The 26,434-nt window shown below is 39.5% G+C and overlaps 1 protein-coding gene across 1 annotated transcript in view; it reads left to right on the top strand.

Annotated features, from left to right (window-relative positions):
• Positions 1–370: 370 nt before the first annotated feature.
• The window catches only part of LOC122804532 (potassium channel subfamily K member 16-like), a 359,265-nt gene continuing 333,201 nt past the window's right edge, over positions 371–26,434 (top strand). Inside the window, exon 1 of the mRNA XM_044074454.1 lies at positions 371–789. Within this exon, the coding sequence (XP_043930389.1) occupies positions 595–789 (195 nt within the window). The 5' untranslated portion in view covers positions 371–594. The remainder of the gene's footprint in view (positions 790–26,434) is intronic.

Raw genomic sequence — 26,434 nt, 5'->3', positions numbered from 1 at the left:
AATGCAAGAACTCTCAGATTTATGTGTAAACACAGGACATGCATTAGTATTTCTCATCACTGGAATTCAAGATAATTTACTAAGGAAAACCTTCCAGCTAAGTGAAACAGGATTTTGTTGCATGTTATTTCTGAGTTCATGTCAACAAACTATAAATGGCCAATGAAGATGTGTACATACTACCGCATGACATACATTAGTATTTCACATCAGTGGAATTCGGAATTATTTATTTTGTTAGTGTTTCGGGTAAGTGACACTAAGTGACACAGGAGTTTGTTGAGTGTTATTTCTCAACTCGCATCAGCAAACTATATATGGGTAAAAATGTCAACAAACTACTACAGTTATTGGCTGCACTTTCTTAACTATCAAGATGAAATTCAAATCACAACGTTCCGTCTTCCCACCCACCATCCTTCCCTGGCAGTGCTCCATACCATAAATCATTAACTTAAACAATATCCTTAGTGCAGTCTAATTAAACTTTCAGGAAGCTGAAAACGTTTCTACACCGTAGCTTCTGCACTGAAAAGTTGCTCTACAGAGTAGCTTTTCTGTATGTCGTGAAGTAGGATTCTAAGGATCCTTGCCATGCTGACAGGCTGGAAACGTGTACTCCTGCTGATATTTTGTTATGTGGGATATTTGCTGATAGGTGCTGCTGTTTTCCACGTGCTTGAGCATGGTGAAGAAGGTAAAACTAAAACAGAAACCTATCGCCAGAAACTGGCATTTTTGAAAAATTATACCTGCCTAACTGAAGAAGCTGTTGAGAGATTTATTGAGGTAAGATCCTGATCAAATGTATTCAAGGTACTGAAATAAACCAGCTAATTTTTGCAGGAGACATTGCCACATAGTTACATTTTAACTGCACCAAATTTAATGACTCTTTCATATGTTTGGTATTTAATGAAACACCCGTGACAAAAATGTAAGATACATATAATTTAGTTTACTTCTTACTAATACTTACCCTAGAGAATGCATCTATGTTGTGGCATAAAACATTGATTTATAAAATACACCTCACAAAATACAGTTTCAAACTAATGGTGAATATTGGGTTCTCTGTGTCTGTTAATTTGAAACATTACAGATTCAAACTAATGCTGAAAATGTGCTTTGATGATCAAAAGTATTACAGAAGTTATTTAAAGGCAGGATATTAAAAATACAGAGATGTGTAACAAAACAAGACCAAATCATACAGGAAATAACATTCAGAACCGGAAGAGATTTTTGTGCATAGTAATAACTTCTGAAAACATTTCTGCCTTCACTCTGTAGACATTATAAAACAATAAATGTAAGTCAAATTTCAGCATGTCATAAGTGTCTTACTATAGCTATGCTAGAAGCTAAAATGTAATCATAAGACCTTCTATAGCACACTGCAACGTTGGTCCTAATCTACATTTTCTGGAATGAAACTATATTTACCTTTCTATACTTTGCTTGGTAGTTTTAATTAGGTTACTTTTGCTGCCTTGCCTTTGGAGTTCTTTTTTATGCCTAGAAATCTTACATTCTCTGCTGATTTGAGTACAGGCAGTAGCAGTATAATGGATGAGCTAGCTGAACGCATTTTATCAGATTTTTTTGTAAGCTGTTATTGTTAGCTGGATATGCCTTCCTAATTGTTGAAGATAGTGGGCATCGTGACATAGAGCCATGTGATCCAAGCTCAGATACAACCAGCACAAAATGCAGTGGAGTTAATCCCGTGCCATCTTAATGGTCAGTTGCCCAGTGGCCTCACAAGCATAGGGGCCCCATACTAATCTATGTATGTTGTGACTTGCTGTCAATAAATTAATAAATACCACACTATACTAAATTATAAACATTTGAAGAATTATGAATATTATGAAAATTATAAATATTAGAAAGAGATCATTCAAAACATTAATTATCCAATCGCAGCCTTCCTAAAATGTCAATTATGTGAATGCAGTGACAGCCTTTCTAAAAGTTGGTCTGTACGTGCATCACCTGTTCTTCCTACCACACAGAATGTAACATTTTGTTTGTTGCTACCTTGCTGTTTCCACAGTTGCACTTCAACAAGTAAGTGTCATCTAGATTGTGTGTGTGTGTGTGTGTGTGTGTGTGTGTGTGTGTGTGTGTGTGTGTGTGTGTGTGTAAAATGCCCTATTTTCATTTTTAATCCTGTGAGTGGTTGGATAGGTAGGGTCTCCAGTGTACTGCTTTGCTCAGGGGCCAACAATGCTGTTAAGACCACCCTGAGTTAATCTTGAGTTGATTCAGCCCCGTTCTGGAAACAGTTTTCAGATTTTCCCTTTATGGTAGAGGTCGATTTGGAAGTACACAAAATGAAATATTTTAATGTCAATGAAGAATGAGGATCATAAAGCACCAGCATATAATGCTGATATTTTTGTATCATTAGAGTCCATTCCAGAAGTTTCCATGGAGTTATGGGGGGATCTGAGGGGCACTGCAGGCTCAGATTGTCCTCTAAAATGGAAATTAAAACCATGTTGACCTCAATAGTTTACTCATGTCTTCTACTATCCTGCTATTGCATTTCCTTTTATGCCCAGATGCAGGTGAGCTACTATCATTGTGCAGTTGCTTATTATTAAATGGCAGAACACCAAAAGACTGGGAAAGAAAAAAAAAAGAAAGTGTCAATGGGAGAGACACAGCCAGAGAGCAAAGGACATGGAAAAAAAAGAGGACTGGAAGACAGACAGAGAGACAAAAACACAACACTGGAGATTGCAATGTGATCCAGTAGCAAGATTTCTTCCTCAGAACTCTACGGTCTGTGGTCCAGTACAGACATCAGTTAATGGTCTGCACAGAATTTACATTTTCTGTTTCTGTTTGCATGTTTTACTTTCTTTTTGGGGAGGGGAGTACTCTTGTTACTTCTCACAGAAACATACATACTGTATTTGGCCTTGGCCATAGCTAAAATTTATCGGAGTAACAAATGATAGCAGAATAGAGAAGCAAGGGAATGAGGCAGGAAACAGTGAGAGAAGAGGAAATTTATATATATATATATATATATATATATATATATATATATATATATATATATATATATATATACACACACACACACATATATATCTATGTGGGTCCACTTCGTAATGTCGAGATTTTGTTATTTCACCATCTCGAAGCTCTGAATACCGACACTCAGAACTTCGAGTTTGCGTAATCTCGAAAGAAAAAAAAAAACTAAAACAGCAAAACATCAGGATTCACGTTTTTGCAGTGGGGCAAGCCCCCCTGCACCCCCACACCCCCTGCAACTTAAATATACCAACTCCGATATCACACAACAGTAAACTTCCCATTCTGCACTGTAAGGCAATCTCCACTGACAGTTTTCAAGATTCCGCAATTTCAAATTTCTGAGCACTTCGAGATTGTGAAATCTCAACATTACGAAGTGGACCTATATATATATATATATATATGTATGGGATCCGGACACATGCTCGACTAGCATATGTCTGAATCACAAAACATCGAACACACATACAATAAAGCGCTTAACATCGACAAGTGCTTCCATGTATGTGTGCCTGTTTCCTAGATAAGACTACAGTGCAGGTAAGGGAAAATTCCCTTTTCCCCACTGTAGTGCGATCTCGGAGTGAGAATAATGAAGTAGGGAGGGTGTGGCGGGTGCAGGGGGGGGCCCCCCTGCAGAAACGTAGATTTTTTTTTTTGAACTACACATACACGGAAGCGCTTTTCGATGTTAAGCGCATTCGTGTATATGTGTTCGATGTTTTGTGATTCGGACATATGCTAGTCGAGCATGTGTCCTAGACCCATATATATATATATATATATATATATATATATATATATATATATATATATATATATATATATACACACACACATAGATATATATTTATATATCTATGATATAAAAGAATGATAGTTTATCATTATTAAGTTAGTAAGTTCCATTATTATTGGGGACTGTTACCTCCCTTATCCTGCCTCTTTTAAAACTAGACAGGGTCAATGGTTATGGGGGGCATTAACTCCCCTTATTAATGGCACTTACAATCCAATGATGTCTAAATATAATAAAAAACAATGATATGTAGGTATTAAAAAATATAGGAATATGCCGGGATTAAGTAACTTTGCTGGAACATTAAGGGATTATGGTGCACATCAATTGTAGTGGGTGGTATAACACACTTTAAGAATTGTCTATAATTCTAATTTCATAAAATATAAGAAATAGTAAATGGAAATGCACTGATTTTTCATTGTTATTTATCTCTGACATTGTAAGTCATAGTTCTGAGCTTGTGAGTGATATAACTCGCATAAGAGCCTGTTTTCTATAAGCAGGCAATACCAAAGTCTTTCCACTCTCCTACCTCTTTAGAAAGCTCTCATTAATCACAACCTTTAATTCCACAGTGCAGATGCTTCTGTAATAATCACAAGACCCCCTCAACTTTCTGCCTGTACATAGCACAGCCGATGTACTCTTGTATATGTTGCTTCTATATGTTTTCTACATTTGTAAATATTTCTACAATTCTACTTCATTTTACACATTTGTAATTTTTTGTCAGACTGTTTTTTGTGAGGCAGTATGTCTGCTTGTTGTATTATATCATAGTCTGTATCTTGCTATGGCATGGGGTGTCTGTATCAGTATCGTGAAAATTTACTTTGTTGAATGCCTGTTCATTGACCCTATTCATTGAACCGTTTAATCAGTGAAACATATTCCCAGGGAAAGAAGGTAAGTGACCATTGTTACACATTTGCTTTTTCCCCAATGTAGTGCGATCTCAGAGCTGGTATATATAATTGGGGTGCAGCCCCCCACATTAGGGTGTGTGTGTGTGGTGAAACCCCCCTACATTATTTTGTTTAGAATGGTGTAATCTTTCTTACGATTACCCTGGTGGACAAGTAGCTTCTTTCCCCAGGAAACTGTTTTGCTGATTTAACAGTTCAATGAAAAGGGGTCAATGAATAGGCATTTGATAAAGTAAGTTTTCGCTAAACTGGTATAGACCCAGCATGGGCCATAGCTGAACTGGGTTACCTGCGCAGCCCACTTTTCTGGATGACGAATGATAAATTCATAAATGAATAAAATTCTGATTAACATGATTTGGTGGGAGTGGATCATGCTATACAGACATATATGTTTATTTTGGCACCATGATCATTATTTTTCCTTCATCTTTCCAAATGTTGTGATGCATTTCTCCATATTATGACTGCAAATTCTGATGCATGGAATATAATTCAGTCAAGTGCTTTAAACCAAAAATATCTAGAAGATAGCTCTCTGCCAGTTTACTGTGTAGTAACTCCACTGCTTAAAATCACACATTAGTATTATGGAAGAAAATTTATCTCTACCCCTGCAATGAAGACTTAGTAGGCAAATACAAAACATACTCTGTTGAATACAAAGAGAAAATAAGTCATGTTATTATCTTTCCATTTAAATAAATTATTCCATTGGGCTTTACCTTGTTTGTAACTATTCCAGCTTGTGTAAGACGGACAACCCTGAGTATTTTGGTTCTTGGTTTCATAATTCTGTGGGTGTGCTCTGTTGTTGGTTATTTGTGTTCCTTACCTTGAAAACAGATGTTAGGTATCTATTTTCTTATAAAACAGAACATGTTCAGCTTTAATCACAGCATTTCTCTGTAACAGCATTATTGTTCATAGGTCCAGAGGTGTTTACTAGGCTAATGGCCACAACAGCCTTTTTAAGCCTAGCCATGCATCCCAAATCTCTGACAAGTTCTGATACCCTTGATAAGTGTAAGCAGGGGTTTGGGAGAAGAACCATTTACAGGTTACCTGTGTCCATTAGAGACATAGGTGCCAAACCAGGGATGAATTTCTGGTTTCCCATCCAACTGTCCAAGTTGCACTTGAATTGGATTAGGAAGGAACAGTGCTTCACATGGATGGGGAGCCTGTTCCATAGATGTGGCAGTCTGCAGGATACATACCTATCTCTCCAGCAGGACCTATTTATATCACAGGCAAGGTTTAAGTCTTTAAAATGGGTAATTCTGGTGCTGCTTGTTTTGTGGATATGCAGGAGGTCCAGAATGGGGTCTGACAATGCCAGCCATAGATCTCCCCTCAAAAGCCTGTAGGAGACAGAATACAGAGATAGGACCTTGAGGCAGTCTGCATAAGACAATTTACTTATGCCCTGTATTCTTTTAGTGAGGAACCTCTGTGGACCTTCCAATTGTTGGATATGCCTGGTTAGGTACATACCAAAGGGGGCATTGTACTCAATGATAGGTCTGATGAATGCCAAATAGCGTGGAACAATGACTTCCTTGGACTTAGATGCCATACCTTTGTTTATAAGTTGCGCAATATAGAATGAGTTCCTCACCACTGTAGACACATGATAGTCAAAAGCTAGATTATTATCTATGTGTATTCCTAAGTCCCTGACTATTAGGTGAACTCTAAGGGGTGTGTTGTATGATAGTTACCAGGGATGGATGACTTCCCAAAGGATACTATAATGCATTACTTGGCATTTAGTTTTAGTCCATGGCTCTGACACCAGTTGTTTGTCTGTGTCAGCTCCTCTTTGAGAACATTTGTGTCAGTGTGAGATTCAATGACAGCTCCTAATTTGCAATCATCTGCAAATTTAGACAGCCAGAGACCACTGACATTGGCCTTGACTTCTGAGAAGTAAATGCCAAAAAGAAGCGGTCCAAGGACTGATCCCTGAGGGACTCCACTTGTGACTAGTCTCTTTGTAGAGGTGGACTCCCCAATTCTAACTTCCTGTGTCCTGTCTGTGAGCCAGTTGGCTATCCACCAGTTGACATATGTGATTGTACCTAACCTCTTGAGTTTATCAACAATGCTTGAGTGGAATATTGTGTCAAATGCCTTGGCCAGGTCAAGGTAGGCAGTGTGAACAATGTTGCCATCATCCATTGCTTTGGTGATCTTCTCAAAGAAGTCCACCAGGTTGAGTAGGCATGATCTGCCCTTGACAAAACCAAACTGTGTTGGGTCCAATGTCTGGAGGCTTACTATATCTCCATTGATCATCTACATTATTATTCTTTCCATACATATAAGAATAGTGAGACTTATGGGTCTGTAGTTTCCAGGGTCTGCAGATGGCCCACCTTTGTACAGAGGGATGACTGTTGCCTTTCTCCATTCATGAGACATGAAACCTGTTTGGAGGCTGCAGTTAAATAGCAATTCCAGAGGTCCTGATAGGTCATGTTTCATGCTATTTAGACGACATCCTGGGATATTGTCTGGGCCCATTGTAAGGACCTGTTCCCTAGTGATAGTAGGGGGAATTATATTTGATGATATTTCCTGAGGGAAGGTTGAGGGGGAGATAGTGGTATAGTTGGAGCTGAATTTATCCTCCAGGAGGTTTGCATAATCTTTTGGCTCAGTATAGTTAGCTCCATTAATAATGAGCTCTGCACACAATCGTGTATTGCCTTTGAGGTTGCGGACATAACTAAAGAATGCTTTGTGGTTATCCTTGGCCTGGGAGGTCAAACCTACCTCAAATTTGGCTTTGGTAGACTTTATTTGTCCTCTGAGTTGTTTGTTTAGTTTGACGAGAGTGCTTTTGTCTTGCTGGGTGATGCACCTCCTAATTTTGCCATGATTTTCTTCCTTCAGTTATACAGCCTATTGATTTTGTGATTTCACCAGGGTGGCTTGTTTTTTGAGTTAGTTCTATACTTCTTCCTGGTGGGTACAGCTGCCTCTATGCAGCTATTAACACGCTTGTACAAGTTTTCTTTGAACAGTTCTGCATAGGCAGCAGTGTTCTCAGGGTTTATAGGGGCTTGAAATTTTGCCAGGTTCTCACTTAATAGCAGAAGGTTAGCCTTAGAATAGTTCCTGAATATTCCAAGTTTAGCTGGGGGTCCAGATGTTATTTTTACTTCAGAGGAGACCATTTTGTGGTCTGACCTTACCAGGGAAGGCATTACAGTATGGGGTATGCAGCACTCTCCCATATTAGTGAGAACCAGATCCAGTATGGTTGCAGCACTGGTTGCTGTATTGACTATCTGGTCCAGGGAGTTTGTATTTACAAAATCCAGACATCCCTGTGCATGTATGTTTGGAACTGTATAGGATTCTCAGTTAATAGTGGGGTAATTAAAGTCACCCATGAATATAGTATTGGGTTGGATGGTTAGTGTTTCTAATAAGATTAAATTCATTGTACGGGTTTCCTGGGTCATAGAGGGGGACCTATAGCTTGCAAGGAAGTGGTATTGGATTTTGCCTATGGTGATTTGAACATGGAGCAGCTAAAGTGCAATGTCCTGTTTGACCAGCCTTGAAGTATATTTATCTTTGATGTAAATAGAGATACCTCCACCTTTAGTCCCTGCCTGTGAAATAGCTGGCCTAAATGTGTGGAAGGCATTATAACTTAGTACTGTTGGTGTGCTCTCCATGGTTTTAAACCACTGATAAAATTAGTGCACTCTTGCTTTTCTGGTTACTGTATTGTTTTTTTTTTTTTCATTGAGGAGGGAGAGAAAAGTAAGTAATATGAAAGTCAGATGTTTCATGCATGCCAAGTATATATTCATATACTTTAAAAGGTAAGATACCATATTAGTTATCTGAGCTAAAGAAGAAAGCACAATTTCTCACCTTACATCACTTTAGAATATTCATGCAATGAAAATTTGATCAGAAGTGGCAGAGTTTCATTGTAGAAACATAAAACTGCATAATTTCCAAAGCACCATGAACCAGCAGCAGGATATACGACAACTCTAAAGAAGTTTAGCTTGAAATGCTCAGTAATGGTGATACCATCACCTTTCTTGTACCACAAGCAGAAGGTAGTCTCTAGGTAAGGAAGTTGTAGCTAACATTAGGGCAATGTAAAGTGTAAAAGCAAAATTAATGCTACTTGTGCCAAAGAATGGACCATTAATAAGCTGTAAGAGATGTATGAACCAAAAGGAATGACTGCTTTGGTGCAGAGGGTTATCATAGCATGTTATTATTAACTAAAAAAGAAAAACCGTGAGGGTGTTATGTTTAAATGTCTTGACTGTATCTACCGCATGTATGTATACCAGGAATTCAAGTTTTTAACCTAATTACAGAGAAAGGATTAGAGATGAGATTATGCATTATACCATTGGGCTGTGCATATTGTAGGCTGCTGTTGTTCAGTAGTATATGTGGACTAAACAATTTTTTTATGGAATGTAATACATTTGATCAAATTAGAGCAATCAGGGACCATTTTAATGGAAATGCATTAACAGAATGCATTAGACTTTGAGAAATCAATCATCATTTCTGATTAATGGGAATAGGGTAAATTACTCATCCCAGTGAAAAAAATAGTTGTATTTTGCTGTCGGAAATGAAAGCTTACTGGCAGACAAACTTCAAGCACTGAAATGCCACAAATCTTCTCTCATGTTTCTGCCACCTTTCTTTCTTAAATGTCCCAGGTAAATGATTTACATAAGTGTTAACCTTACTTGTGAAGAAATTGACACTGGCTTTACTAATTTGATATTTAGTTACTCACAAGCAAATGTAGTCAACCTGACTTTTTATCATGCTCATTGAAATAATATTGATTAATTTTGAAAACACTATTTATTTTCCCAGCATAAAAATATATATACATGCCTTGGCAACCATGTATTATTTACCTGAAAGTGATTTTTGTGTATGTTATTGCAATATAAAAGGTAATCTGTAATGTACAATTTACTTCAGTAAGTTGTTTTTCACCCAGGTAATAACATTTTTTTTAAACCTACATTCTATGTTAATGCTGTGAATCCTTTTAATCATCATTTTGGTTTATTTTTATATGACGTATTATTTCTCCGTGCTTCTAGTGATAGAATTTGTCAAATCTCCAAGTGCTCGGCACAGAGTATGTCAGTAGTTTATTGTGTAAAAAGATCATCCCATGTCAGAATGGCTTGGATAACTGTAACCTGTTTAAGTCTGGTAACTAGAGGTAGACAGCTGAACATAGTTCAATGGTTTTGATAAGTACATTTCATTAAGACTCAGCTGGCTCACAATTAACAAAACAAACAGTGTCAAACTAATTTTAGAAAGGCCAGGGTCCCCTATTCTGCCTTGGTACGGGTCACAGTCTTCAAACAATTTCTACATATCTCAATAATCAATAGGGTTGGCAAATCTTGGAAATAAGAAACTACTTAGATTTTTCTGGCAAAATCTTAGTTTGTTCCTTCCTTCAAGTTGTGGCCAGATCCCACTTAGTGAAATGTGATGCCAGTCCTGGTGCCGCAACATTTACTTGATGATTCCTGATTCAACATAATGTTTCTGCAAACTAGCCTGCTGATTCTGACATCTGCAGCTTTAAACAAGTCTCTGCTGTTAAATACCTTTGTCTCCTTATTTGTTACATCTTCTAACACAGATCTCCTTCACAGCAAGCAATGAATGGAGGTGAATGTTAAAGAATAAACAAGTTTATTGGTTCTGATGTCAGATACCCTAAAGAAGGAAGCTTTCATTCCCCAGCAAGAGAATTGTGTTCCATCTTTGCAGCCATCTGACAATCATCTGTCCTAGGCATGTGGTAAGCATCTGACTCTGCGTGACTGTTTAGCTTTTGTAGTACAACCAGAACCTGGTGCTGCCATCCTTCTTTGGCACCAGCACCACTGGGGATGCCCAGGGACTGCTGGATTTCTGGATCACTCCCAGTTCCAACATTTCCTGTATCTCCTCCCTTAGAGTCTGTCTGACTCACTCAGGCACCCTGTAAGGAGCCTGCTTGATAGGTCTTTGGGGTCCTGTATCCAAAGGGTGCTGCACCAGGTGGATGCACCCAGGTTTCGCAATGAACATGTCCCCAAACTCCTGTAACACTGCTTGGATTTCTCAAACCTAGGTAGGGATAGCCACTGGGACATTGCTACCCCTTCCAGTGAGGTGCCAGTCTAAGCCTCGCTGAGATCACTCACCAAATCTCCCTCAGACTCTTCCTGCCACCCACTGCAAATACTTAGCACAAGGGCCTCCCTATCATAGTAAGGCTTCATCATGTTAACAAGGTACAGTTTGTGCCCCTTCCTCTTGCCTAGCAGTTATATCTTGTAGTTATCATCACTGGCTTTCCTTACCACTTCAAACAGTCCCTCCCAAGCTGCCTGCAGCTTATTGTATCTGTCAGGAATGAACAACATAACCCACTGTCAACAGCATAATCTCATGCTTGAGCATTCTGGTCATACCAGACCTTTTTCTGCTGTTGGGATCCTGCCAGGTTCACCTGGGCTAAGCCCATGAGCTCCCTAAGCCGTTTAGGACATATGCCACAACAGACTCCTTGTGGGATTCACACTCACCCTCCCACTCATCACGAGTCAAATCCAAGGGCCTCTCACCCTGTGCCCATACAGTAATGTAAAGGGTGAAAAACCTGTGGATTTCTGGGGTACCTCTTTGTATGCAAACAGCAGATGGGGCAAATATTTGTCCCACTGTCTCATAAACTGGCCTGCATATGCCCTTAGCATGGTCTTTAGTGTAGAGTTTAACCTCTCCACAAGACCATTAGTCTGGGGGTGGTAGGAGGTGGTCTTTAGGTGCTTCACCACACAGTGCTCCCACAGACAAGTCTGGAGGTCTGACATAAAACTGGCACTTCTGTCAGTCAGTATTTCTCTCAGGAAACCTACCCAGCTGAAAATATCTAACAAAGCATTTGCCACCCACCTTCTCTGTCTTGATGGAGGGCAGAGCAACTGCTTCAGGGTATCTAGTAGCATAATCTACTACCCGTAGGAAATCTTTCTTTCCTGTGGAACTTGGAGTACTCAGAGGCCCCACAATATCCATCGCTACCCTCTGAAACTTCTCCTCAATTACAGGCAAAGGCATCAAAGGAGCTTTGACCACTGTCTCCTGCCTTGCCTACTTTTTGGCACTGCCCACAGGTCCTGCAGTACCTTGTTAGATCCCTTGCAATGCCAGGCCAATAAAGGTTCTGCAGAATACATCTCTTGGTATGCTTTAAGACCATATAACCTGCAAAAGGAATGTCTTGGGCTATGGCTAAAAGTGCAAGATGGTAGGGTCTAGGCACTATCAACTGCTGTATTATCTCACCCTCTAGGCCTCCCTCAGGGATCCACTGTCTATACAGTAATCTCTTTTCCTTGAGAATCAGGTGCCTCCTTAGCTATCTCCCTCAAGCCTCGTAATGTACAGTCTGAGCGCTGAGCCTGTCTAAACTCTACCTTTGTGATCCTTCCCAGCTCCCCTTCCACAGAAAGTGTGGTAGCTTCTGAGACCGGTGCCTCACTGTCAGCCTGGGTACTACCACTCAGCTCTCCCCTTGCAGTCAGTCTGTCTGAGGAAACATCAGTACCTGTCATCAGCTGTGTCTCATCTTCAGACTCACTGCTACAGGGTAGCTCCCCCCCTGAAATAGCCACATCATCAGCCCCGACTTCACGTGTGGGGTCTGTCTGGGTCTCCTCCATGCTACTGGACCTACATGACTGTCTCCAAGCCTGACTATGTGTAACTGCATACACACAAGGTACTGCCTTATCCAAATCATTTTATATTAAGACATCTGCAGGGATATTCTGAAATACCCCTACTCGCATGCTTCCTTTTCCACCCTCCCAGTCAAGGTGAACCTTGGCCAAAGGTATTTGGAATGGGATCCCTCCAAAAGCTCTGACTGGAGTGGACTGCCCAAGCAAGTACTGCTCTTCTTTAACCACTGCAGGCTTTACAATGACTATGTCAGAGGCAGTGTTTCTCTTGGCAGTGGCCTTTTTTCCACCCACCAAGATAGGATACAAACTCCGGTGATAGTTTGGTACCCCTGTTATCTCCAGGCAACTTGCCACTGGCATACTGTTGTTCCTTCTTGCTGACTCCCTCACCTTTTGTTCCCCACCTTGCTTCAGTGGACATTTATATGCTACATGGCCTCTCTGGTTACATTTAAAATATCTAAGCCTTGATCTTGACCATGTACCTGAACTAGTGGCTTCCCCTGTTACTAGTGGACTCTGTTGGGATGGTTTAGGCTGCCCACCATGGGTTCTCTTATATCCATGTGCAGCACTGGGTATCCCCTTCTTGTGAAGTGGTGCCCTGCTTGCTAAGTAGAGATCACCTTTTCTCCCCAGTTCATCTGCAGTTATACTCCCGGTCTGTCAACCAGATTCTCATGTCCTCAGGCAAAGTGCTAAGGGCTTGTTCACTCACTAAATAGTCTGCCAGCCTTTCAACAGTGGTGAACTGTGAACGGTGACACCCACTCACCCACCTATGAAATAAGTACTTATTTCAGCAATATAATCACACACACTTTCATCTGCTATATGTCTATGTTCACAAAACTGAAAGCTTTAGGTGTTAACTTATAACATTCCAATAAGCATTGTTTAAACTTGTCATAATTTAAACAATCAGTATCAGACAATTTAGAAACAGTGGTTACAGCTTTACCATGGAGGAAGGGGATCAAAATAGTACCCAGAGACCTTGGTCAACATCCTATTGTCTACATATTCTTTCAAATATTTGAAAAACAAACTATCAAAAGTATCACCTTCCTTATACCATGGAAGAAATGTACTGACCTTTGTTGCTTCTGGAATATAGTTGTTCCCTTCCCCATTACCTCCATGTTCCTGTCGATGAGTCAGCATGTCCCTCTCATGTTGAAGCTGCTTCTCATGTTCTTTGGCCTCCAAATACCTTAGTCTCTCATTTTCTTTGACCTCCAAATGACACAGTCTCTCTTCCAATTCTAATTCCATGTGTTTAGCCTCCAGTTCAAGTCTCTTTAACTCCAGACGGGTTTTAAATCCTATAAGGAAATTGTGAACTGTCTTGTTTCTGAGGGCTGCACATCCCCATCACCAGACTGGTTGTTCTCCTGGTTGCTGGTTCGTGCTGCAGCTGTGACTAGGGCTGAAATCGCTTCCTCTTTAGTCAGTTTGCCATGCACCAGTCCTTTGGATTTGCACAACTTAGCAAACTGGTTCACTGTCAGCATGCCATAATCTCCTGCTGATATCTATGCCTGCTTTCCCTGTCTAAACTAATCTACTGAAAATAAATAAAACTGCTGTGAAAAATGAAACTGTATGTTTACCTTGTGGCTGCTGAGAGTACACACACCTTCAGTGACAAAAAACTTACAGGCTATAGAAATTCAATTAATATCCATACCACTGCTCACCAATATGTGATGCCCCTCCTCTGGGCCAGTAATCAAGAAACCTCAGTCCTCACCTCTGACACAGGTGGGGAGCATTCACTTAGAAAGAAAATAGATACACACAGTATTTTCAGATGCAGGTGTCTTCAGCAAGCACAATTTCCCTTAAGAGCACACAGGGAGCACACTACAGTCCTGGACTTTCTCTCCATGCCAGGAATAAGACTCCACCTTTCTCTCTGCAGAAATAGGTTCATAGGTTCATAGGTTCATACTAGGCTATCTGCCCTAGGGCATTTATAAGCCTAGCCAGAATGTGTTTGGCTTTCGCCACCCATTTTAAATTAATTTTGCTATGCCCTTTTTCGAGGTTAGTATACTATGCCTCTGTCTAACAGTGACACAGAAGTGATACCCGGGTTAAACCTACGATCTCCCATCCACTCATCAAGATTCCTCTTGAAGAGAGTCAATGAGGGACTCTGCCTAACCTGGACTGGGATTTTATTCCAGAGTGAAGGGAGCCTCTGGGTTATGAATCTGTCCCTCCAGCATGTCCTATTTATTTCAGTGCTGAGGGTAGCTCGATGGGATTTGGATTTTCTGAGGTGCAGCATGTCCATTAATTCCGGGTTGGACATGGCTTTATACGTCAGGCTCAGATTGCCCCTGAACAGGCGGTATGCCACTGAGTAGAGCTGGAGTTTCTTTAACCGGGCAGCATATGGCATCTGTTTGAGCCCTTTGATCCTCTTGGTGAGGTACTTTTGGGGTCTTTCCAGTTGCTGCAGGTGTCTGGTAAGGTACATCCCAAAAGGGGCATTGTACTCAATTATGGGCCTGATGAGGGATGAGTAAAGAGGCACGATGACCTCCCCTGATCTAGATGTGAATCCCATCATGATTAGGTGGGCTATATAAAATGTTTTTCTAACCACTTTGGCCACGTGGTTGTCAAATGAGAGACTGCTATCAACTAGGGTCCCCAGGTCCCTAATTACTTCTTCTGTACTTAATGGACTACCACCTATGTGGTAATTTGTGGGCACTTTGTTTTTGCCAAAGGGATGACTATACACTTTTTGGCATTTAGCTTTAGGCCATGGCTCTGGCACCAGTTGTCTGTTTCTATGAGGCCCTTTTGGAGGATGCTTGTGTCGGCTGGAGAGTCTATTATGCCACCCAGTTTGCAGTCATCTGCGAACTTGGTCAGCCACAGTCCTTCTGTGTTGGCCTGTACCTCCGAGAAATATATACCGAACAAGAGAGGTCCCAGGACTGAGCCTTGTGGGATGCCACTTGTAACTGGTTTGGAGTCTGACATGGCTCCAGCAATTCTAACCATGTGGGTTCTGTCCTTGAGCCAGTTTGCAACCCATCTAGTGACATAAGGGTTTATATTTAAGCTGGTGAGCTTATCTATAATGCCTGAGTGGGGTATTGTATCGAAGGCTTTTGGGAGGTCCAGGTAGGCTGTGTGGACCACCTTCCCCTCATCAATGGCCTTGGTGACTGTTTCAAAGAAATCAACCAGGTTTAAGAGGCAGGATCTGCTCTTAACAAAGCCGAACTGGTTAGGATCCAGTGTCTGTAGGTCCCCAATATCTTTATTTATGAGGTCCATGATGATCCTTTCCATAGCTTTGCAGACCAAGCTAGTCAGGCTTATGGGGTGATAGTTTCCAGGATCCGTTGAGGCACCACCTTTGTGGAGAGGGACCACTGTTGCTGTACGCCACTCTTTGGGTACATATCCTGTAGTAAGGCTGAGATTGAACAGTAGTTTTATGTTTGGGTTTAGCTCTTCTTGGAGTTCATGCAGGACGCAGCCCGGGACACAGTCTGGTCCCATTGATGCTGTGTTTTTTGCTTTGGAGAGGGCGGCTCTTACCTGAGCATCTGAGATGTCAGGGGGGCAGCACTCTGCTGGGAAGGATTTTTGCCCTTTTGGTGGGAGGGGGAAGAAGTTTGCGCTGAACCTGTCAGCTAGGATGTTGGCAATGTCTGTGGGTTCAGTGTATTTTTTGTCATTTTGGACTAATTCTGAGCATATCTGGGAATTCCGACACAGGTTCCTAACATAACTAAAGAAAACCTTGTGATTATTCTTAGTGTCCTGTGCAATTTTTCTCTCGAAGCTGGCCTTAGACGATTTTATGAGTGCCCGTAGTTTTTGCTAATACTGATCAGAGATGCCTTCCCTTTTTGGGATTTTGCTCTATCATTTAGTAGCTTCCTCCTTCTATTGTATAGTTTGTTTATGGCTGGGGTCCACCAGACTGGACGTATGCCTTTGGAGGATTGGGTCTTGGTTTTATTTGGGATTGCATGATCCATGCATTCCTGAAGGTGTTCATAGAATGCATTTATAAAGGATTCTGCAGTCTGGGCCATATTTTCCACAGGCCGTGGGGCTTTGAAGGATTCCACCTCGGTTTTGAGGAGTGTGAAATTTGCTTTAGAGAAGTTTTTCACTGTGGTTTTCTGGGCAGGAGGTGGGGTCGGGATGTGAATATCCAGTGAGATTAGTTTATGGTCTGATCTTACCAGTGAGGGATACACTTCTGGTCTGGAGCATAGAGTCCCCATGTTGGTGATGATCAGGTCCAGTATGTTTTCCCTCTTGTGGGAGTGGTAACAAGTTGTTCCATAGCATTTGAGTTTATAAATTCTAGGAACCTTTGGGCTAGGGTGTTGGAGCTAGAGTAATGCTCCCAGTCTATGTTTGGGTAGTTGAAGTTGCCCAATATAATGGTGTTTGGAGAGACCTTCATATTTTCCAGTGTTCTCAGGAAGGCCAAGTGGGGTTCCTGGGTTTGGGAGGGTGGTCTGTAGCAGGCTATAAACTGGAAGGCAGTTTTACCCACTGTTAGTTGCACATGGATAGTCTCTGGTGCTTCGTGCTGTGCCACCAACCTGGAGGTGTGGGTATCTTTGACGAATATTGATACTCCCTCTCCTTTGTGGTTCGGTCCAAGTTTTGGGGCCAAAAAGCATGGCATGAGGTATAACCTGGTAGTGCTGGGATGCTTTCGGGAGCCTTGAGCCAGGTTTCTGTTACTGCACAGATATCGATGTTCTCCATGCTAAGGAGAGTTTTGAGTGCATGCATCTTGAGGTTTAGACTTCTGGCATTGAGTAGCATTACTCTTAGTTTCTTATCCCTTGTGATACCTATGGAGGTGGGTTTGTCTTTTGTGCCTTGCCTAAAAAAGGCACTATGGGGGTGGCAAGAGCCTTAGCCAATATCCGAAAGCCCAGGGGTGACAGGTGCAAGCCATCCCTAGCGAAGCATTGTGGCTTGTTGAGCATGTCATCCCAGGCTGACAGACACTGGATCCCCTTTGAATGACACCAATACATTAAGCCAACTGTTGAAATTGATCATCTTGTCTTCATATTGTGGCATCATTCTTGATGAGGGTAAGATGCTACTCAAGGTCAGGGTCATACCGGCCTGGGCCACATGCTCAGAGAGCTCCTCTATGTCTCTTTTCATGTAGTCCAGGGAGGTACGTCTCAGGTCATTCACACCAGCATGGACAATGACTGAGTCATATTTGTACTTGCCTTGGAGTGACCTGAGTGCTTGTGTTATGTGGCGGATCCTAGCGCCTGACAGGCAGCTCACCGTGACCTTCTCCTTGTTCAGCCTGGTGAGCGGGACGTCAGTGTGCCTGATGATAGAGTCACCTATTACAAGTGTATCAGGTGTGTTGTTTAGTCTTAAGGGCTGTGACTGTTTGGCACACTGGCTTTGTGAGCTATGTGTTGCAAGTGTTTTGTTTTGGGGTAGCGGTTGCTTGGGTGTCTGCTTTGGAGTTCTCTGCTGCTTAGGCAGATTTTTATTTAGAGCCATCAGTGTTCTGTGTCCCTGTTCCAAGTAGCTGACACACACACTCTGAGATTTGATTTTCACAGACACATGCACACACAAACACACACACACACACACACACACACACACACACACACACACACACACACACACACACACACACACACACCTGGGAAAGGCTGGCACCGATTTACTTGCTATACCATCTCTAGCTAGACTATAAAGTACATTCATTGCCACCAGCCAGCAACTTTAAGGCTCTTACCAGGGTACCTAATTACTCTTAGTAAAATTAATACTTATACAAATGGTAATGTCTGGCCAAGCAGCAAGACTTTCAGGAGCATGAAGACACAGTGTCACCAAATAAATGCAATTACTCTCAAGGGTTACAATATTTACTAAAAGACCATACACAATGAAAGGTATAGCTATATTTAATAATAAATAATAAAATAGAAAACATGAAAATACTGACTATTTACAATAAACACCAGAGATTCAACTCACAAGAAATATAAAAAAATAACACAGACAGAAAGACTCAGACAGATACATCAAAACAATACTTTTAGCTAACCTCACTATATTTTACTAACTGAGTGAAGAATTACTGTTCCCTATTTAAGTTTCTTACTAAAGGAAGGCAAGATGAAGTGGGTAAGTGGTCTTTTCAGTTCCAAAACAGAGTGCTGAGTGTCTCTACGGAATGACATCACATCTGGTCACCTGACTTTATGGTTCCCACACTACCCCCTCACTAGAAACGTGAGCCAGGATCTGGCACAGGTTTGTCACAGTTCACACACAGAGCTTTGCTAAGGTTTATTCCAGCATCTGGAGACTGTAAAACAATTTCAGTGCTTCCACCTTTCTTGCAGAGACTAACAGACCATTCTCTGGCACCACAGGGTAGCTATTAGTTCACCACTAAGGGCAATAAAAGCAGGATCCCAACCTAAACATTGTGTCTCTGGCTGTGTTCAGACCTGTGAGATAAAATATTTATGTCCTAAACCAAGTAATTTAATTTCAAGCTATTTTTCTTAAGCTTAGCTGGGCTAAGCTCAACCCCTTCCCTTCCAGCATCCGCTACTAACATATATAAATTTCATCAGTTACAATACAGTCTGACATGCATGTGTATTTATTTTCTGTCCAACAGGACCCACTATTGACACAGTTTTAACAAAAGCAACTCTACAAATACATTTTTAACACAAGCATTTGTACAAATCAGTTTGATATTCAAATGAAGTAAATTTTTTTACAAAACTCCAGCTAGTTATGCTGGCATATGTTACACATGCACTGCCCTACTCTTTTTGGCATAGCTAGCACTGCCTCACATCATAATACCTTACATAGGTAAAAATATGAAAAATGTGATCAAGAAAAGAAAAATTTATTTCCTGCCACACATTAAATGTGTATAAAACAAGATGCTGAGTATACTGAGGAGTGTTGTCTTAATTTCAACTTGCCATTTGCCCCATACTTTTATCATTTTATTGCCCACGCATATTTAATTCTCATTGTTGTCATCAACTCCAATACAAACCTCATTTTGGCACTGATGAAAGCTTGTACAAATAATGATCTCAGACCAGATGTGTACAGTATTGGATTTTTGACACTGCATCATCTTGGGTGGTGGAGTTCTAAAGGCTTTGGAAGCTCAAATGATTGCCTGGCTTTCTTTGGGGATCCTTTTTTTTAATAGAGTGGACACTTTTTGAGTACTTGCTCTACTGAGCTGTAATTAATGGCAGTTTTTGACCAGGATTTATTCAACGCAGAATTTCAATACTTAGAACCCTCTCTCTTAGCTTCCTATTTCCCTGTGCTGTCGAGGAAGTACATTATTTAGCCATGTGTGATTTTCTTTATGAAGACTGCATATGTAGTTCTACTTACCCTTTGGAGTACAACTAGAATATTTTAATATAAGTTTACTCATTTTAAAATTATTTAGTGCTACACATGGAATTTAAGGTTTTCAATCGCTGAAATATCTGGAATGCCTCATAACAGCAACTAGTATATATATCTTTTGCAACTTTTGATAAAAGTTGGTGGTGCATTTCATAACTTGTCCATCTATTAAAATATGCAGACTATTTCACTCCTAAAAGTGAGTAAACAATACCCCAAAGGATTTTTAAACTGCAGGGTGTTGGGGTGAGGATGTTCTGCCATTTGGTATTTGTAGAAAAATTCTAAGCCTACAGAATGACTAGGTTTATATTTGGGCTATCAGGTGCCCCAGGACTCAAACCTTTAAAAACAAAGTGAAAGGAACACTATAAGAGCCGGCAAAATAAAATAAAAAGCCATTTAATGTAAGCGCTTTCGGCAAGGACCTTGCCTCACCTTCTTCAGACAAACAGTAAAGCAATCAATTGACTTCTCTTTATACTCAATTAAGCTAATTGAATAAATTAGCATAAATTAAGAATAACATAACCAACAAGTGATAGTCAATGCTACTATATAAATGATACATAATACGAAGGCACAAACATTAAAAGCCTAACATATGTGAATTTAAAAGCACTGTTGTGGGGGGGGGGGGACATGTACAATTCCTAATACAAAAAAGATAACTTGAATACACTTTACCCCCCAACTCAACATATGCTTACCATTTTCTCAAACAATTCAAGTGAGCAGCATTCAAATGTATGCGAATACCCAAACTAAATGTGTGTGTAAATATTGAATTCATACTATTATATAAAGTAAGGAGTAGATACGTTAACAAATAATAAATAATAAGTAAATAAATAATTCATGTTGAAACATTAATTTAATTGACTAGTTTGTTTATATAGAAATATATAAATCTAGTCATCTTTTTAAAGAAAAAAGCTTCAAAATACATTTAATAGATAAGTTCTCATTAAGGCCTGGGAAAGTGTGTGCCCTTGTCTTAATTTGCCACATCAGTTTGTCTATCTCTAAAAGGATTTGCCAGGGTCCCCCTCTGATGTCATTAGGCCTGTGTTGCAAAATAGCAAATTTAAAACAATGGCCAGGATGTTCTAAACTATGCTTAGCCAATGCATTGTTAATATCTTTTTTACCTATGGCATAACAATGTTCGTATATTCGTTGTTTTATTTTCCTTTCGGTTTTACCGATATAAAAAGCATTGCATTGGTTACACATTGCTGCATAGGTGACACTTTTAGTGTCACAATTGTATCTAGAATTCATTTTGTATGTCCTGTTATTAATACAAAGTTGGTTACTAGCCATTATGTATTTACATTGAGGGCAGGCACCACACTTAAACATTCCATTAATCCTATTAGAACGCGTTTTTTTCTTCTCTAAAAGGGACTTTAAATTTTGGCCTCGCCTATAAGTAATTTTGGGCTTAGCTCCTAAAATCTTGAACAATGTTTCATCTCCGGTAATAATATCCCAATTTTTGTTTAAAATGTCCCTAATGAGGTAATACTCTAAAGAGTATGTACATAAAAAACTAGTCTGATAAACTCTAGCATTGCCATCTCTAAACATCACCTCTTGATCAGGCAAATTTCCTTGGTCTAGTAGATTCTCTACTTGAAATTCACTTTGGCCTGTTAATAAAGGTGTGAAATGTCCAACACTTCTTTTGTACACCACCTCATTTTTAATATTAGTGACCAAATTGAAGGGCCAAATGGTTAGGGCCGCTCGAATGATTTCGGACGATTTAAATTTTGATCTAGAATGCAAGCAACTTCAAAGCATGTTTATGAATAGATGTTACCCCTTCAGTCTGGTCACTAATATTAAAAATGAGGTGGTGTACAAAAGAAGTGTTGGACATTTCACACCTTTATTAACAGGCCAAAGTGAATTTCAAGTAGAGAATCTACTAGACCAAGGAAATTTGCCTGATCAAGAGGTGGTGTTTAGAGATGACAATGCTAGAGTTTATCAGACTAGTTTTTTATGTACATACTCTTTAGATTATTACCTCATTAGGGACATTTTAAACAAAAATTGGGATATTATTAACGGAGATGAAACGTTGTTCAAGATTTTAGGAGCTAGGCCCAAAATTACTTATAGGCGAGGCCAAAATTTAAAGTCCCTTTTAGAGAAGAAAAAAACGCGTTCTAATAGGATTAATGGAATGTTTAAGTGTGGTGCCTGCCCTCAATGTAAATACATAATGGTTAGTAACCAACTTTGTATTAATAACAGGACATACAAAATGAATTCTAGATACAATTGTGACACTAAAAGTGTCACCTATGCAGCAATGCGTAACCAATGCAATGCTTTTTATATCGGTAAAACCGAAAGGAAAATAAAACAACGAATATACGAACATTGTTATGCCATAGGCAAAAAAGATATTAACAATGCATTGGCTAAGCATAGTTTAGAACATCCTGGCCATTGTTTTAAATTTGCTATTTTGCAACACAGGCCTAATGACATCAGAGGGGGACCCTGGCAAATCCTTTTAGAGATAGACGAACTGATGTGGCAAATTAAGACAAGGGCACACACTTTCCCAGGCCTTAATGAGAACTTATCTATTAAATGTATTTTGAAGCTTTTTTCTTTAAAAAGATGACTAGATTTATATATTTCTATATAAACAAATTAGTCAATTAAATTAATGTTTCAACATGAATTATTTATTTACTTATTTATTATTTGTTAACTTATCTACTCATTACTTTATATAATAGTATGAATTCAATATTTACACACACACATTTAGTTTGGGTATTCGCATACATTTGAATGCTGCTCACTTGAATTGTTTGAGAACCTGGTAAGCATATGTTGAGTTGGGGGGTAAAGTGTATTCGAGTTATCTTTTTTGTATTAGGAATTGTACATGTTTTTTCCCCCCACAACAGTGTTTTTAAATTCACATACATTAGGCTTTTAATGTTTGTGCCTTCGTATTATGTATCATTTTTATAGTAGCATTGACTGTCACTTGTTGGTTATGTTGTTCTTAATTTACGCTAATTTATTCAATTAGCTTAATTGAGTATAAAGAGAAGTCAATTGATTGCTTTACTGTTTGTCTGAAGAAGGTGAGGCAAGGTCCTTGCCGAAAGTGCTTACATTAAATGGCTTTTTATTTTATTTTGCCGGCTCTTATAGTGTTCCTTTCATTTTGTTTTTAAAGGTTTGAGTTTTGTCTTTTAGGTGCCCCAGGACCAATGAATTACAAGGTGAAGAAGCTCCTATTGAGTTTGTGGTGCAGCCATACAGATTTGAAACCTACTGTTACTGCAGCATCTTTTCTTTTCTTGTTGGAGATCTACTGCACAGATCAAAACAATTTTTCCTTCAGAATGGTGTCATATTGTTTCCAAGCCTGTTACAATTTAATTCACTATATCTGGAATGTTAGGTTAATAATGATTTTCATCACTATCCTGCTCAGAAAGTGATTGTTTTAATCAGGGGTTATGATTGCTGTATTTAAGTAGCAGTTGATGACTTTAAAGCAAGGGAGATGGGGGCTATAGGAAGTAACTGAATGCTCATGTTTAATTGGAAAGGTGTGCACCTATATTATGGTGGATCAACTTTTTAAATAACTGGTCATCCACTACTGCACATACTAAATAGTTTTCTAGCAGTTGTCTTCCTATTCAGTGTACATGACAGAGCTAATGAGTGAGATAATCCAATACAGACATATGAGTTTGTTGAATAGGTCCCATGATAATAAAACAAAACTCAGCATCTCTATGCAAAAAAGCGCTTGTCCCTGACTGTGAAAATGTTTCCACATACGGCATATTGTCTACTCAGAGGCGATCTCTGCTTAACACACAAGGCCATGTCAAACCCTGAGCTGTTGGACATGCTCCACTTAAAGAAATCCCAATCCGTCAGAGCCACACGCTCCAGGGATCTAAACCTTGTCATCACAATGAACAAAACATGCTGGAGGGATAAGTTCCTGACCCAGAGACTCCCCATACTCTGGAATAGACTGCCCATACATGTCAAGCAGAGTGCCTCATTGGCCCTCTTCAAAAGGAACCTTGATGATTGGATGGGGGATAGGAAATTCACCCTGTGGATCATGTCAGTCGCCCTGCTAGGCAGGGGCCCAGAGAAGTAAATATTGTGGGAAGAAATATCCAGGGAATTGGGAATTGTTATGGCTAGGCTTGCATAGGCCCTAGGGCCGATAGTCTAGTACCAGCCTATGAACCTATGAACCTATGAAAGTTACAAGGAAATTGCAGACTTGAGTGGCATGTCTTCACAGGTCACTCAGGTTAAAAGTGATTATTTGCCCATTATTACCACTATGAAATAAAGTGTTAGTAAGGAACAAATGCTATCACTCTCAGAGGACAATCTAAGCTCTGTTACCCTAAAGAATATTATATGATCTGCTGGTTTTAAGGGGAAATTAGACAATTTACATCTGGTAAGTGCTTTTGTTCCTTTGTTACAATTTGCAGAACTTCATCAGATAAATTACATAGTACCTCACTTCCCTTATAAATTATTAAAAGTCTATCACAACACTAAATTAATTAAGCGAATTATCCTCCATTAGAGAATCAAAAACTGAGCCACTAATTAAGTTAATAGACCATCACTTAAAGGCATTCTTTTGGACAAATGCATGTTCTAAAAGATTCTTGGCAGCTGCTTAAAAGTCTGGCAAGGTGTCAATATAAAGAGAATATTATTTTTCTTAGTATGGAAATTAAAGACCTTTGTTTGGCAATCCTTAAAAGGAGGGGATGGATTATTTTACCAAAGCTTTGTTATTGGGAAGTAGACTGACACAGGATTCAGTTTGTGTTCTAGTTACTTTGATGGACTTGGTGCTTAAGTATTACTTTGTTTGGTTCCAGGGGGAATATTTCAAGCAGACAAAAGGAGTGGCAATGGGGGCTTGTTCAGCCCCAGTTTTTGCAAATATTGTTTTGTGGTGGTGGGTGACTCAATTCATTTTTGACTCAGAATACAATATATTTATTTTTAAATATTACAGGTTTTTGGATGACATCCTGATTTTATGGGATAATGATGTGCACAAGATTCCACAATTTCTGGAATATATTAACTCCAACACCACTTTTTTGTCATTCACACACACATCTTGAAAGTGAATTTGTGAATTATTTGGATGTGCATCTTTATAAGAACAAAGAAAACCAGCAGTATGAGTCATCTATAGAAAAAACAACCTTTTCCAACATTATTTTACACTTTTACAGTAATCACCTGTATTGGCAAAAGAAAAATTTGGTCAAGGGTCAAATGATTAGGCTGTCAAGGTTGGTTATAGAGGATGAATTATTACATCAAGAGCAATCCATATTAAAAGGGAGGATGAAGGAGAGGAATTACACCTATAAAGTATTAAAAGATCAGGAAGACTTTGTTCTTAGGGGTAGATCTTTGCATTATCCCCCACTTCTAAGGCACATGGATTTTCAGTCTGAAGTGATGAGGAATAACTTTGGTAACTGTGATGATAGGAGGTACTGGCAGCACAGCTAGCTGGAATTTTTGTAAATAATTATATGTCATCTGTGACTATTAAACTGATTTATACAAGATGCTTGTGTTACAAATTATTAGAATTCTATGTCATGTGTTTATCAAACTGATTTGTACAGATATTTGTGTTGAAAACGTATTTGTAAAGTGCTTGCATTTGAAATGTATCCACAGTGTGCCCTACTGAAGAGAACAGAAATGTACATGCACTATTGTAACTGTTTAAATGTATATGTTTTAACAGAGGAAACTGGCAGACAGGAGGTTAACCTCAGTCCAGCAAACTTTAAAATATATCTGAAATTAAATCATTTTATGGGCTAGGCCATAATGATGATATCTCACAAGTTTCAGTGCAGCCAGAGACACAAAGTATGTACCAGGAAGCTTTCTGTATTGTCTTTGGGGTGAACTAGTTACTACTGTGGAAGCATGGAGGTATGATATTGTTTTATGACTTCCAGCACCTGTCACAGATCTGAGCAAAAGCCCTTGTATGTGTATTTTTATAGGTAGCTGTTAAATCCTGCCAGCTTCCAGCAATGGATCAGATGACCAGACGTGATGTCATTCTGCAGGCTATCCCAAAAGTAATATTTTATATATTATTTTGAGAAGTTTCTTAGTGAGACAGAGCATTCTGTATTCTGTCTTGGCCCTGACAACAAGAAGGGCTATTCACCAGATCATCTGCCTTGCACTATTAAGTAGGGAGGGAATAGTGATTATCTTAGATACAGTCAGGAATTTAGTGAAGCTTAGTTTAGATATTGTATTTCTTTATTTGTCTGAGCAGTTCCTGTGATTTTGAACTCTGATGTCACTGTGAATATATACTTTGTATTTTCTTG

Source organism: Protopterus annectens, chromosome 6.part0, assembly GCF_019279795.1.
Source record: "Protopterus annectens isolate FY-2018-M chromosome 6.part0, PAN1.0, whole genome shotgun sequence".
NCBI lineage: Eukaryota > Metazoa > Chordata > Ceratodontiformes > Protopteridae > Protopterus > Protopterus annectens.
Note: the sequence above shows the minus strand (reverse complement) of the source record. Positions and strands in the feature narration are given on the sequence as shown.